Here is a 13,604-nt window from a genome sequence, read left to right as displayed (position 1 = left end):
ATATATATATATATATATATATATATAAATAACCTTTCCTAATATGGTTTAAATTATAATAAAAAAATACATTTTATTTAACAAAATGGGTTAGACCCAAAATCAATTGAAACAAGCCCAAACCAAAGAGAATGATTTTACCTTTCTAGGCTTAGTTTAGCCCAACTCAATGACCCACGGAAGCCCAAATCTGCTACGCCTGATCTACTTCCTGAGGCCCACAAGGCAGAGTTCAAAGCGCACCGTTTTGGGTGCTTGTTTGGCAGACTGTAATCCTTCCAAAATGGCGTCGTTTTGAAACTCCTAACCCTAAGTATTTAAACCTCCCTTTTCCCTTCTTTCATTTTCTGCCTTCTTTTTCTCTTTCTAGCCGCACCCTCTCTTTTGGCTGGCAGCAAATACCCCAACTCCTACACTCCCTAGCTGACGACAGCAGAAAACCCAAATCCTGTCTCCTTTAAACTAGCCGACGGTAGCCCATGCTCACCCAAAAAAAGCTCAAGCTCTCTCCAAAACAGCAGTACAAAAACCCCTAAATCCCTCTAAAAATTACCTTAAAAAAATCCCTCAAAAACCCCTTTTACTCTCCTCTTCCCATTATGTATTTATGATTGATTTTTGATATTTTTTGTATTTTTTGGGTATCTTTTTTATTTGTGGATTGAGGCTTCTGGCTGCTAGAGACTAAGGATTTTTTTATTTGCAGGTGGTTAGGCTTTTCTAGGGTTTTTTGGTTGCCGAATCCTCTCTGGTTTTTTTGTCCTGAAAAATTGTTTTTCCCTCCCCCCCTCGGATCGGTTCGAAGCCCCCTTTTTAAGAATTGGATTGTCCAAAAATTTGGACAATCCAGAAGTGAAATCATGCTCTTCTAAGCATGATTTCACAAGGCTTTGGCAAACAAGAAGGGTTGGTAGCCGGAAGTGACCACTCCTCCCTAAATCCGGCTACCTTTCAAGGGCATTAATGCCCTATAATGATGGACTGGAGAACGGGCTGAGCACACGCTCAGTCTTTTCCTATTCATTCTTTTTTTTTTTATTTCTTATTTCATTTTTTTATTTTAAGGTTTTTTAATTTTTTATTTTTTTAAAACAAGTGTCTACATCCTTGAAGAAGAAACACTTTCAAGCCTATATAAAGGGCTTGTTTACTAACCACCTTGACATACCAAAAATCAAACACAAAGCAAATACAGAAATATCAAGACCAAGAAAAGTGTTGTGTTTTTTTAACATAAACACTTAAGTTCCCATCATCTACAAAAACTTCCAAATTCCTTATAATCTACTTGCTACAAAAAGTAGGCTCTAAGGCCAAACAACTTTGCAAACCCTCGAGTATATCTAGCGGTTTACTCTCGTAAAGTGCAATACGAAGTTAGACATTGGCTTCATTGTATCTCTAAGGCTATTCGCATTATTTTTTTTTTGCATACCGAGTGGTGGGGGACAAATAAGTTTTAAAGATAGCATCTATTGAAAGACTCGCCTTGAAGTCAATTTTGCCGGTTCCTTGAATTCCACCGAAACCCCATTTACACCAACAGTATCTCGCTGTAGTCTGACCTCTGGCTACTCGCCTGTGACTATGCTCTCATTTGGCTCTTCAGGTGGCAAAGGCAGTATTTGATTGTCATCATTGGGTTGGTGTGCTAATCTAACTTTAGGTGGCAATGGTAACACTGATGGAGAAGGAATTCGAAGCCTGGCACTGCCAAAACCTCGAGAAACCACTGACTGATCCCACAAAAAGACATGCATAAGAATTGGCATGTGCACATGCCGGAGTAGTGAGAGCTTCTGGCTTAGGGAAACAGTATCAAAACATCGAACAGCTCCTGTTGAAGAAACCATCCATGGAAGAACCTTCTGGTTTGACAATCTTGAGACAACCAGGAGCCTAGATGCACTCACTGATTCTTTGTAGAGATTGCTGAGTCCTGATCTCGTTGAAGGCACATTTTCATCATCATCCATAACGGATGAAATATAGATGAATCCCTGTTATTACAGACAAAACAATAAGCAAATAATGTGATAAACTTCTTCATATTAACCTTTACCTATAGGGTACAGCATATCCAGAACTCCCCTAGTATAATCTCTTCAAGGCTATTTTCATTATAACTCTTGTTTTTTATTTTCATAAATCTAGCTCCAGATAGTATTAATATTTTATGTGCCCTTGTAAATAAGGGCATATGCCAGTTTGTGACTATAGTTGAGAGTTTACTGATTTTCCTTTCCGAGTATTTTAATTATTTAGTAAAAGTATGAGTTCCTATCACTTCTTATCATATTCTTCCATTAATAATGTGAAATTCATCTTTAAGCAAAATTAAAATCAGCGAATAGTTGATAGGAAACAAGGACGAAAATGTACCAAATTTAAAAATTATGAACAGTTATCATGTTTTCGTTTGGATCAAGATCAGTGAAATATGTCTTTCTTTCTTTCTTCTTCTTTCTATTTTGCTAAACTATTGATCAAAGTTTTTGCTTATCCTGTTTTTTATAGCTTTTAAAGTTATATATTAGTATCAAGATGTTATATATGAGAAACATGTTTGTGAATTTAGTCATGGAGATCAGAGAGTATACCTCTTCTGTGCGGCTAATGGCAAACCCAAGCTTTGTATCATCTTCTTTTAGTTTGATCTCAATTGGAATTTCTCCTGCAAGCGGAGCATACCATAGACGAACTGCTCGAACAACTCCAATGTCAACCCCATGGTAGTCCTCAAAACCATACAGGCTTGCATTAGCTAGGTTTGATAAATCAGACAATGACCCAGCATTTACAGCAGATGAGGCAGTCTCTCCAGAGAACTGCTCCAAAAATCAAAGAAAAAAAAAAATCAGTTTCAATGGTCACATGAACATGAACAATCTTTGCTAAATGGTCCACCTGAGAGAATGTTACTCCTGGATAGAAGACGTATAAGATATTTATCATTTGTGACATATCTCGGAGTTAAATATGTGTTTGGCCACTAATGTCCATGGAACAGCACATGAATGAAACCTCTCTATAGTGTCGAAGGTTGTATACTATCAATTTAACATTAAGCGTACAAGGACTATAGCAAATTTGGCAACCTTCATGTTTGGTAATTATACCAATGGCAATTTTCAGAATTTATGTATGACAAGGTATGATGATGAAGAATGCAAAGAATCCAATTGAGGGATTAAACAACTTAATTAGGAGTATCGTTTGTTACTTTCTTGTATATGCAGGGAATATTCTGTATACATATTGAATATGCAGAATCTACGCTGTGCACATTTGGTTCACTGGGAATAGCTATTCTGTCCCGTAATCCCATGTACAATGCATAGCTATTAATGCATCATGTTGCTTTTTATGTTTTTTAATAATCTGTAACATGTCGTTTAGAACACTGTAAACTCTAAATTGGCATTCAATTTAGTGGTGAAACAACACTCTGATGTTCCTATTGAAGATATTGACTCACTTCAGCTTGTATTGTAAAGCTTTTGAGGCTAAGGGCTGTACCTTAGTAAGCAGAGATTCCGTCTGGATATTCATGAAAACAATGGGGACCCCAGAGGCCTGCGATGCATTAAGCCAAGCATTTGCTCGAGTAAAAGTATCTTCCAAGTCATTGTATTGAGAAGCCACTCGATCTGAAGCTTTTGGAAGGAGGAGAATAGAAAGAAAACAGCTTGAGTTTGGAACTGATAGCACATCCCGCATCCTCCTCTCCCATGGATACGAGACGTATCCATCCTGAAGCCGCATCCTTGATAGTTCACTAACCATCCTGGAGTTCCTTGAAGCTGTGAACTCATTATTTAAGATTGCATCAGAAATTAGAAAGAGTGAAGAAGATTCAAACTTTTATTTTCAACAAGTTATGGGCCGATGCAGAACACTGATTGACACTTCTTGAGAATTTCTATGCAATGATTAAAGGATACCGATCATCCAAGGGCAAAAGGGGTAAAAAAGAAAGCATCATCTATACTCCATTCATCTACTTATTCAGTTTCTCTATTCAAAACTATAAATCCAGCAAACCGTATTACTAAATAAGTCGATTACTTTTTTTTAATGTTATTGTTCATCTATTCTAACTATATATTTCATTATTTCATAAGAGTGAAATGAAAAAAAAATATAAAGACAGAATTTTTTATTTATGATGTATTATCGTAAAAGATATTTATTATTTTTAATTAAATTAATATTTAAAAAGTAAAATTATACTTAATTTAAGCTTAAGTAGTTTCATATTAACCTTTTGATCATTTAAGTTTGGATCATTTCATATTCAAATTGTTTAAAGTTTAAGTTATCTCAAATTCAAATCTATTTTTAAGTATAGATCAGTTCTGATTTAAGTTTGAGTGGATTCAAGTTGTTAATTTTTTTTTTTCTTTTTAAACCAAGTTGAGTTAAGTTTGAGTTTCAATATATTGGACAAATTTTTTAGATTCGAATGAACTTCACAGGGTCTTAGATAAAAATCATCAAGTTGTTATATCGAATTTATTAGGAGTAGGTATTTTGCATTACCAGAAAGGATATTAATTGCTCAGTAATAGCTAAAAAACAAAAAATTATTGGTCAAAATAACAAAGACAACAAATATTCAGAAAATTTGTTAGTAAAATAAAACAATTACTGAAGACATTGTGAGGCTCTTGCAAAAAGTGTGATGGTCAGGTTACTGAAGAAATGCTTCAGTGGCTTCAAAACTCAAAAGTGGTGGACCTAATTAGATTCTAATGAGCCTGAATCCATAATGAGTCAATTAAAATACACGGAATTGGAGGCGCTGAGGTAAGAAGGGTTTCAGAAGAGAGAGTTATGGTGTCCTTTAAAGACTGAGAATTAATGGAGAAACACAGAACTGAAGGTTTGATAAGGTTGGGAAAATGGCTCTGTAATTTTTGTGATTGGAGCACGGATGTTAATTGGGGTAAAAGGAGATGTTAGCTAGTGATTTCAGGGGTTCCAATTCATTCAAGGAGCCCAATGACCTTCAAAGAAATTGCAGCTTTGTTTGGTGATTTTGTGAGCATGGGGGAAGAAAGTGCCAAAGTTTGCAAGCTTTGAAAGATGCTTCATGCTGATTAAAACATCAATTAATTAATGTAACTGCGATGTTGTTTGTGCCGTGGGTTTAGGGGGATTGTATTCTTTTTTTTTTTTGGAAGGTTGTGGGGGTTTGATTCGATTGAATGGGTGATAAGTCCATCCAATGGTAGATTTGGAGATTTGGTTGTGCTATGGGAATGAGAGGTTCTTCAAAAACAGTAGGGTACTATTAATGATTGATATGTCTCTCTTCTCAGTTTTAGGATGCTTTGGTTTTTTGGCTTCTTGAGTCAAGGTTTGACAACTTATTTGGATGAGAGAAGGTGATCAACAGTTTTGGTGCTCTTGTGTGTTTCTTTGGGTGGTAGTTGGCGGCTACTTTTGATCCTATGTTTGGCTGCTTCCTGGAGGTGTTAAGGGATGTTTGTTTTGCTTTGGTCTTATACATGAGGTTCTGAGTGATGGGAGTGTACGTTGGTCGGTGGTGGTACGAGGTGGCTGTTGCTTTTTTTTTTTCATTTGGGTACTACTGGGTGAGATAATGGGGTGACATGGTGACTGATTTCTTTGGTTTTGTTGAGGTTTATTGGGGGTCTCTTCTAAAGGTTGTGGTGGTTGCGGGTTGTGTCGTGGTTATCTTCATATGGTTACAGGGGAGTCGTGAGTCTATTGCAAGGGATGATGCAGCTTGGAAATTGCAGGCTTCATGTCTTGGAATTAAATGCAACGGTGTCTTGGTGTTTTAGGTGACTTTGGTTTTGTGTTTGGCAGCACGGGAGCAAATCAGATTCTATGTTGTCATTAGGATATGTTATCCTTGCTGGGTTTAGATATTTTCTGTTTAAGTTGGATTCTAAGGTTGATTTTTATGCTTAGAAGGTATGGAAACTGCTGTTAAAAGGAATATGGTGTTTGAATTAGGTCGTATTCTTAGTATTGAGTAGTTCTTATTATATGAACCGTCTCCTTCCATGACTTGGCTTTATGCTAAGGTTCTATGTATCACTTTGTGATATTTATAAAATAATTTGACTGAGAAAAAAAATAAAACAATTACTGGTCTATAAAAAGTAGACTAGGAAATACTAATAAAACGTCTTCGTGAAAGCTCGAATTAAACGATTACCTGATTGTTGGGATTCATCTCGTACTGAAGCTTCAGGAATACCTGCATTTGCAGCCAATTTCAAATGCATCAACAGGAGATATAAACAACAAAATTATGATAAATAATTCTAGGCAAGTGTCAATATATATATGATGATCAGTGTATTGGGACCGACATATATGTTGGAACACAGAAATGGCTTCAAGGCATGTATTTATGTCACTTTCCTTAAGGTTTTATCCACCCCCACTAATAGTGTGCAAAAGAGTTATTGACGTATAAACCTTGAAAATACAATGAAACTTAGTGATTTACAGCATTTTGCATTGACAAAATCAATCCACTGAGCACTCATTGAAATTTGATAAGATTATCAAACTCCTATAAAGTTTTTGTGTAGCAAAACACTATAGAAGAAATTTAAGAAGAATTTGAAGAAAATGGAGAGAATGATTGCAAATTGTTTCTCTTTTTCCTTTTTTCATACATCTTTAGAAACCAGAGTCTCCTGTTTATAAGCAAAGATGCCTCCTTCCAACAGACACAGCTGTCTGTTTCCAGTAGACTCAATTGTCTACTTTCCAACAAATATAATTGTCTGTTTTCCAACATAATTATTTGAAAATTTTAATTTTTTGAACAAATATAACTCCTTGAACAATCATAATTGTTCAAAGGACTTTCTTCTTTTCTTCTTCAATTATTATTGTTGAAAATGTCCAATAATGGTCCAGCCCCCACACAAATTCAGGTGCATGCATCCTTTTGGATAGTTATTAACCATCAACTTGTAATATGACATGGGAAATTCATATTGCAAGAAATTGATGTTCATCATTCAGAGATACCTTGTGTTTTCACATCTTGATATAAGTTGACAGCCAAAAATTAGAAGCCTTAAGGTTCAAAAGAATTAATTACCAGAATGTAGACCTTTATCTTGTATTGATGCTTCCAATACATCTCTGTAACCTGCCAATTTCAAATGCACCAGACATTAGTAACAGTTCTTCTCAAACAACCTTTTTTTTAGGCATTGAATACACTGGAGCACATTCCTTCACCTAATGACCTCTCTATGATAGGACTACATTATCTGATATCATTCATTTTATTCTTTTTTTCAGATTTATATCTGATCTCCCCCTAAGCATTATATACAGACATATTACACATATACATTAATAAATGATGATGTATTTGTTGTAAACTACAACATGATTTAGAATATGCCCCACGAATTTGCTGATTTAGATATTAACCATCAACTTATAATGACAAAAGAAAGGATAAAATCATTCGTATTAATGCAAGTTTTAAGGCTCATTCAATGAATGATCAAGTGCCTCTCCACCTTTTGTAGGGCTGATAGTCTTAGCTGCCTCAGCAGCATCTTCCACGTTATTCAACACCTTGAAAAAAGGCTGCTCATGGTTATGAATCCCTTCGTAGGTGAGGACCAAAAAGCTCGTATCTTGGGAGTCTCGGGCAACCATTTTCTTCACTGGACAACCCCTCGTCAAACATTTGTAGTAGTTTCTATACAGAGTGGATGAAGTCACGAAAAAAGGAATAATTAAATCAACAAAACTTTTTAGCAACTTCTGAACCTCTAAACAATATTAGGTGAAGTAATCACCTCGGGTGGGGATTTCCCTTAATTATCTTTGTTCGATATTTCCTCCATCTATAACCATCTTCAAGTATTTCCATGTTGGTTTTTTTTCGAAATTCAGTTCTATCCCCACTAACAATTTTGCTTGCAAAACCTATGACACCCTTGTTTTCATTCTCAGTACAGTTCCTGTAAGAAAAAAACCACTCCATTAAAACACACACTTTCATAGAACATTTATTTTTGCAACCCATAAGCCAAATCATATTTGACCAAACCACTTGCATAATTGATTTCCAGAAGTTTACTTTCATTTTTGTATAAAGACTGAAAGACATTTAAAAGTGTTTTACATTGGCGGAATGGGGTCCTCAAACATAGCAAAGCAGCCATTCTGGTTTAAGGGAGTGAGAAGCACTACTGTCAGGTAAAAATGCTTATATAGTACCAAGTATCAATAAAGAACAACAATGCCTACTTCATAGACTGCATCAAAAGGAAAGCTTAACTGACCATCTTTTGTCCTTAGGTCCATCTTCATCATCGTCTACATCACCGGTTTCTGGAGCCAAATCAAAATAATCATCTTCTAGCCTTTTGTTCTTCTCCGATGAAAAGCTCCATGCTTGTTTTGGTGCCTGAAATTTGAACAAATCCAATGAAATGTTAATGGCAATCAACGCTGATCACAATAAGTTCTACCTTATGTCAGCTAGATTGGCCTCAATATGAGGGATCAACCCTGGACTTGGACCAAAATATCACAAAATTCTTGCTGCTTGGCTGTATTGCATAGTTATCTACTTGTGTTATTAGCAGATAACTCTTTCTTCAAATGTTCCTTAGCCTTGTCCCCAATAGGTTGAAGGCTCAAGCAATATATATATTTGTATGGGGCAGGTTCATATGTATATTTGAGATTTATACAGTTTCTTTTTTAAAAGAAAAAAAGTAATCTAGATAACAAAAAATTCATTAAAATACACGTATTCAAAAATATATTTTGAATTGAGAAAAACAAAACCAAAATAGTTCAGTTGCTGAAGTTGAATATATTGAATAAGATTTATAGAAACAAAACAAGGGAGTTTAAGACAAAGCTATGCTCTGTTTGGTTGCTCTGTATATTGATATATAGTATGTAACTCGGTCCATGGAGTGGATGGAAGCATGCATACCGAAGAAATTGACTCTGTCACATCTGTTCCAGTTACTGTCTCCTCCATGTAATCTGACAGTAATGAACCGCAATTGCCTACAAAGTTAAAGACAACAAAAATAAGAAAAAATTGTCTCACAAGAGTCACAAAGGAAAATCACCTGACCAGTGGCCTCCATGATCGTGTTGAAACTTCAAGCAACTTTTCATCATCTACCAATTTTCAAATGTGCAACATTAAAATTTTCACTTCTCACTAGTCATCAGCAAAAATTTTTTTTTTTAAGTTGGAGATATGTATAACATGTAGAATATTTGCTAATGAGATGAGTGAGTGAAGATGAGGGCACTTTTTTCATATTGTGATCATGATTAACTTAGACTTGATTCAACCTTTTTTATCTTTTTATCGTAAGAGCATGACTTTAAAGAGAACAAAATTGAAAAAGGTGTGGAATATATATATTTAGATATCATAGAGCATTTCCAACAGAACCTAGGTAGCTATTTGACACAAGCACAAGAAAGTAATGGGCATAGATTATGGTTTAAATACCATATTCACAGGCATGCAATCATTTTCTGGATGGGTCTACTAGATAGGCTGCCAACTAAAAAGAGGATTAGTTCTTGGGAACAGGTCCTCCTCACATGAATTCTTGTGCATTTTTTGTAATCATGTTGAGGAGTCCAGGGATCATCTGTTTTTTCCTTGTGATTTCTCAAAGCAAGTTTTGACTCAAGTTCTTCACTTAAGTTGTTTTCAAAGCCTAGAAAGTGGGTGGACCACTGAATTTCATTGGGCGAAGCAAAGACTGAAAGGGAAGCCTTTCATCTTGGTTACTCTGCAACTTGCTTGGAGTGCATACATTCATACTGTTTGTTTAGACACAAATTGCAGGATTTTTGGCATCACGCAAAAGACTTGAGCTGAACTTCTTCGCAGTTGTTAGGTTCAGGATCTGTGGACTTCAAAATATTTCTAGAGGTCCTATTAATACTGAACTTTGGATGAATTGACGAGTAAATGAAAGGATGTTTAACAGGTTAAATCTTCTCAGAGGCCTTTTTGTTTCCTGCTTTTGCAGTTTGTACTATTTGTAGCAGGGCTTGCCTGCTTTTCTTTGGATAGTATACTCAACTATCCAAAAAAGAGAAAAAGTTCAAGTACTCAGTAAATTTATCTCACTGAACTGATATCAAACATTTGCAAATAATGTAGACAACGAATAAAAAGATAAAAGAAAGGATCAAAACATATATTACCTAGCTGTTGGCCTTCATTTTGCATTGTGGCTTCAAATAGATCTCCATCTTCTGCCAATTGGGTCATCACATCTTTCTCTTTGTCGATAGGGGAAAAGATATGCACTAGATAATCTGGCCGGTTTCCCCACTCTGCTTCATTCCACTTCATATCTTCCCACCACTGAAGTTCTCCTTTGATTATCTTCAAAGTTTTGCTTGACAATTCCATTTTTGATATGCTTTTAAGCTTTGGGCAATTATAAAAGCCTATGGTTTCTAATTTTGGTGCAATTAGTAGTCCATAAGAAATGCTGACCAGTTCAGGAAGGTAAAGAAGCAGCAATCTTTTCAAACTTGGGAGAAATTTATCTGCCATCATTGGCTTGACAGATGCATGGCTTACCAGGCTGGTGACTAGAGGGCAGTCCTCAAGAATAAACTCTTCCAAGTTGACAAAATTTCCAAGCAAAGTATGAGAGAAAATATTAATCAGCCGAGGGCAGGTATGCAGTGCTAGGAATTTTAGCTTAGACATGCATCCATAGTGACTTGTTCCTCTCCAAATACTCCCTAAATTCTCCATGTAATAAATGCTCAAATACTCCAGGGACTCAAGCACATTTTCCACAGGACTTGGGTCAGATTCCGATGGATCATCTTCATTCCCATCATAATGCCTCTCGCCGTCAATGATGGTTTCCATCTTATTACAGTCTACCAACAAGCAAAATTTTAGCCTCTTCATATTCTCAATCCCAAATTCAGATAGATTTAGAGCGGTTGCATGCTGGTCCAAGAAAAATGAAGTAGAATATTTTAGTACCCCTTTTATTTCAATTGGGATGTTTTCACCATTCACAAACTTCAAGCATTTGTCCCAATTTCTGAATTCTGCTTCAACTTCACGAGGTACACGAGATATGATTCTCCTTTTATGATGGCCAACAATAAATCTAAAGCCTGACAATGAAGGATATAACGATGATATACAATCTAAAAGTTGGAATTTCGGCAGGTACAAGCTAAGAGTCATCAATGTTTTTGAGTTGCATACTTCCTTCACAACTGCTTCCACAGAATCATCCCATCTCTTGTCTGTCGGGTTCACATCAATGCTTAATAGGGTTAGTTGGGAGAGATTTGATATTGTCTCAGGGTGAATCACAATGTTTAATTTTGACTTCTTTTTGCCACATATTTGATAAAATGATACTCTCAAATGTCTTAACTTGAGTAGCTTGCCAATCTCTCTAGGCATATCCATGATTTGAGTTTCATCAAGATCAAGCTCCTCAAGATTACTAAGTTTTCCAACCAGAGGTGATAGCTCCATGAAGAGTTGACAACGCCGTAACAAGAGTTTTTTTAGTGCAACCAACTTGGGAAGAGACTTTGGCAAACATTTGATGCTAGTGTGGGACAAATCTAATACTTGGAGAAGAGCGATGCGCTGGAAGAATAAGGGAGGAATAGCTGTCAGCTCATAATTCCATTGCAAATACAACTCAATCAGTGAAGGGCAATTTGGAGATGGTGGTAGCTCAGACACTTTATTATCATTCATGAAATGCACCCTTTTGCCTGCCCATACTTCTTCCTTTTGTAGCTGGGTCAATCCTGAGCCACTTTCATTGAGAACAGATTGCTGCATTCTGGTTGAAGTATGCATGCCACTACATAAATTTCTCTGGCGGTTCCAATTTCCAAAACATCTTCCCTCACAAAATACCCTGTTCGTTAAGCATCAATTACACTTTGAAGAATATAATATAGTCTCCTTCATTATGTATATCGACCAGATAATCTTCGAGCAATTAAGAAATTAAAGATATATGTTAATTACTTAAGAGATATAATCTCCTTCATTGTATATTTTAATTTGGTGCGATGATTTTCATAAAATTTTAATGATTATTATCATAACATTTCCTAATTTTCTTTCCTTTTTATCTTTCCTTAATTTCACAAAAATTAACTTTTATTTTTTGCTTCTATGTTAGCATCAAGGGAAAAAATGCTAACATTGCAGTGACATTCAATTATAGAGTTTAATGGAAAGCGTAGACAATAACTTGCCTAAATTAGAAATTTAAGAATAATGTGACAAGTTCACTGCCCTCCTTTCTGGGTGTATCTTTGCCAAGTTAAAGAAATGAAATGTTTTCAGCCCATCAAAAAAAAGTGAAAAAAGTAAAAATAATTTTAATGAATTTAAATGGTTATTTCTGGAACTTTAATCTTTACAACTATGGACGCACAACAACAACAAATATGTATATATCGTGCATCTGTTTTTCTCGTTCTTCTTCTATTTTTCTTTCCAAAAATACATGATCAATTATATTTGGAATAAAAAGAAGAAAAAGAATAAATATTATAATAATAATACGAAAAAATAAATTATCAGAACATTGAAAACGCATGTATAGCACTCTCGAACATCAGTTGATTTTTTGGTAATCTAAAGATTTATAACATGCATGCATGCATATCGTTTACTTTTTTACTGAATCATCTTATGTTCTACAACGATAAAGATTAATTGATTAAGCCTAACACAAATCAAAATGAAGAGCTTATGGCACGTTTAAATGCTCACAATATAAAGTGATCAGAAAGAGATGAAGAAACTAGAGAGAAATAGTAAACTCACCTGTAAATTTGGTTGACCAAAAGCAGAAGAACTTTAATTGGAGATGAGATTTGGGTTTTTTTTCAATAAAGCACGCTATCTGGTTGGATGCTTTTAGTTCTTTCTGAATGCTGCTAGCACAGGATCAGTTTGCTGGAAAGTGGGCAGAGAAAGGGATGATGGGAACCTGGCTTGGGGATTTTGTTTATTTTGCATTAGTTATGTATACGGTCGTTTTATTTTCAGCCATTAGGTACGATGTAGAGGGGTGGCTTTCTTGTTTGTTTAAGATCCATGATGGATACCAGGAAAGAAAAATTGGAAGTTAAATCCATGTTCCTACCTCAAACTAATTCTTTAATAGCTGAACGTCTTTCAACTGTAGTTTAAGTGGGATAGCCCAGTAATAGAAGGGGTTTTCCAATATTATTTCGTCCTGACGATGACCAGTTACCAATCAAAGCATTTCCTGCCGGCTTCCTTTACAATAATTAATTAATTACTTATTTGATTAATGAGTGTTTGTAGTAATTGTTAGATTTAATTAAATTATTATTGAAAAAAATGATTTCGCATTTGTATCTATTTATTTTCATCTTTTTTTTTTTTTATTCTATCGTGATTTTCAGTCTATTTTATTTCCTTTTATTCCATGTGATCAGCTGTTAGTAAAAAAGAAATACTTGATAAGAGTAGGTGTTAAACTATACAAACTTTTGAAAAAGTGGTCGGCCAAAATATAATTTTTAAAATAAAGAGGTCGACCAAAATCCAA

General features: G+C 35.2%; 1 protein-coding gene across 1 annotated transcript; it reads right to left on the bottom strand.

Moving 5' to 3' along the window:
• Positions 1-1,200: 1,200 nt before the first annotated feature.
• On the bottom strand, positions 1,201-13,140 carry LOC148763760 (uncharacterized). Its single transcript, XM_088804560.1, has 11 exons — positions 12,851-13,140; positions 10,216-11,927; positions 8,969-9,045; positions 8,304-8,428; positions 7,815-7,979; positions 7,530-7,714; positions 7,097-7,147; positions 6,194-6,235; positions 3,520-3,803; positions 2,601-2,828; positions 1,201-2,000 (listed from the first exon to the last, which is right to left on the bottom strand). Exons 2-11 carry the CDS (start codon positions 11,864-11,866, stop codon positions 1,572-1,574), a joined length of 3,237 nt encoding a protein of 1,078 aa, XP_088660686.1. The 5' UTR covers positions 11,867-11,927; positions 12,851-13,140; the 3' UTR covers positions 1,201-1,571.
• Positions 13,141-13,604: the final 464 nt, after the last annotated feature.

Source organism: Theobroma cacao, chromosome 3 (genome assembly GCF_053813885.1).
Source record: "Theobroma cacao isolate CCN51 chromosome 3, ASM5381388v1, whole genome shotgun sequence".
Taxonomy (NCBI): Eukaryota; Viridiplantae; Streptophyta; class Magnoliopsida; order Malvales; family Malvaceae; genus Theobroma; species Theobroma cacao.
Note: the sequence above shows the minus strand (reverse complement) of the source record. Positions and strands in the feature narration are given on the sequence as shown.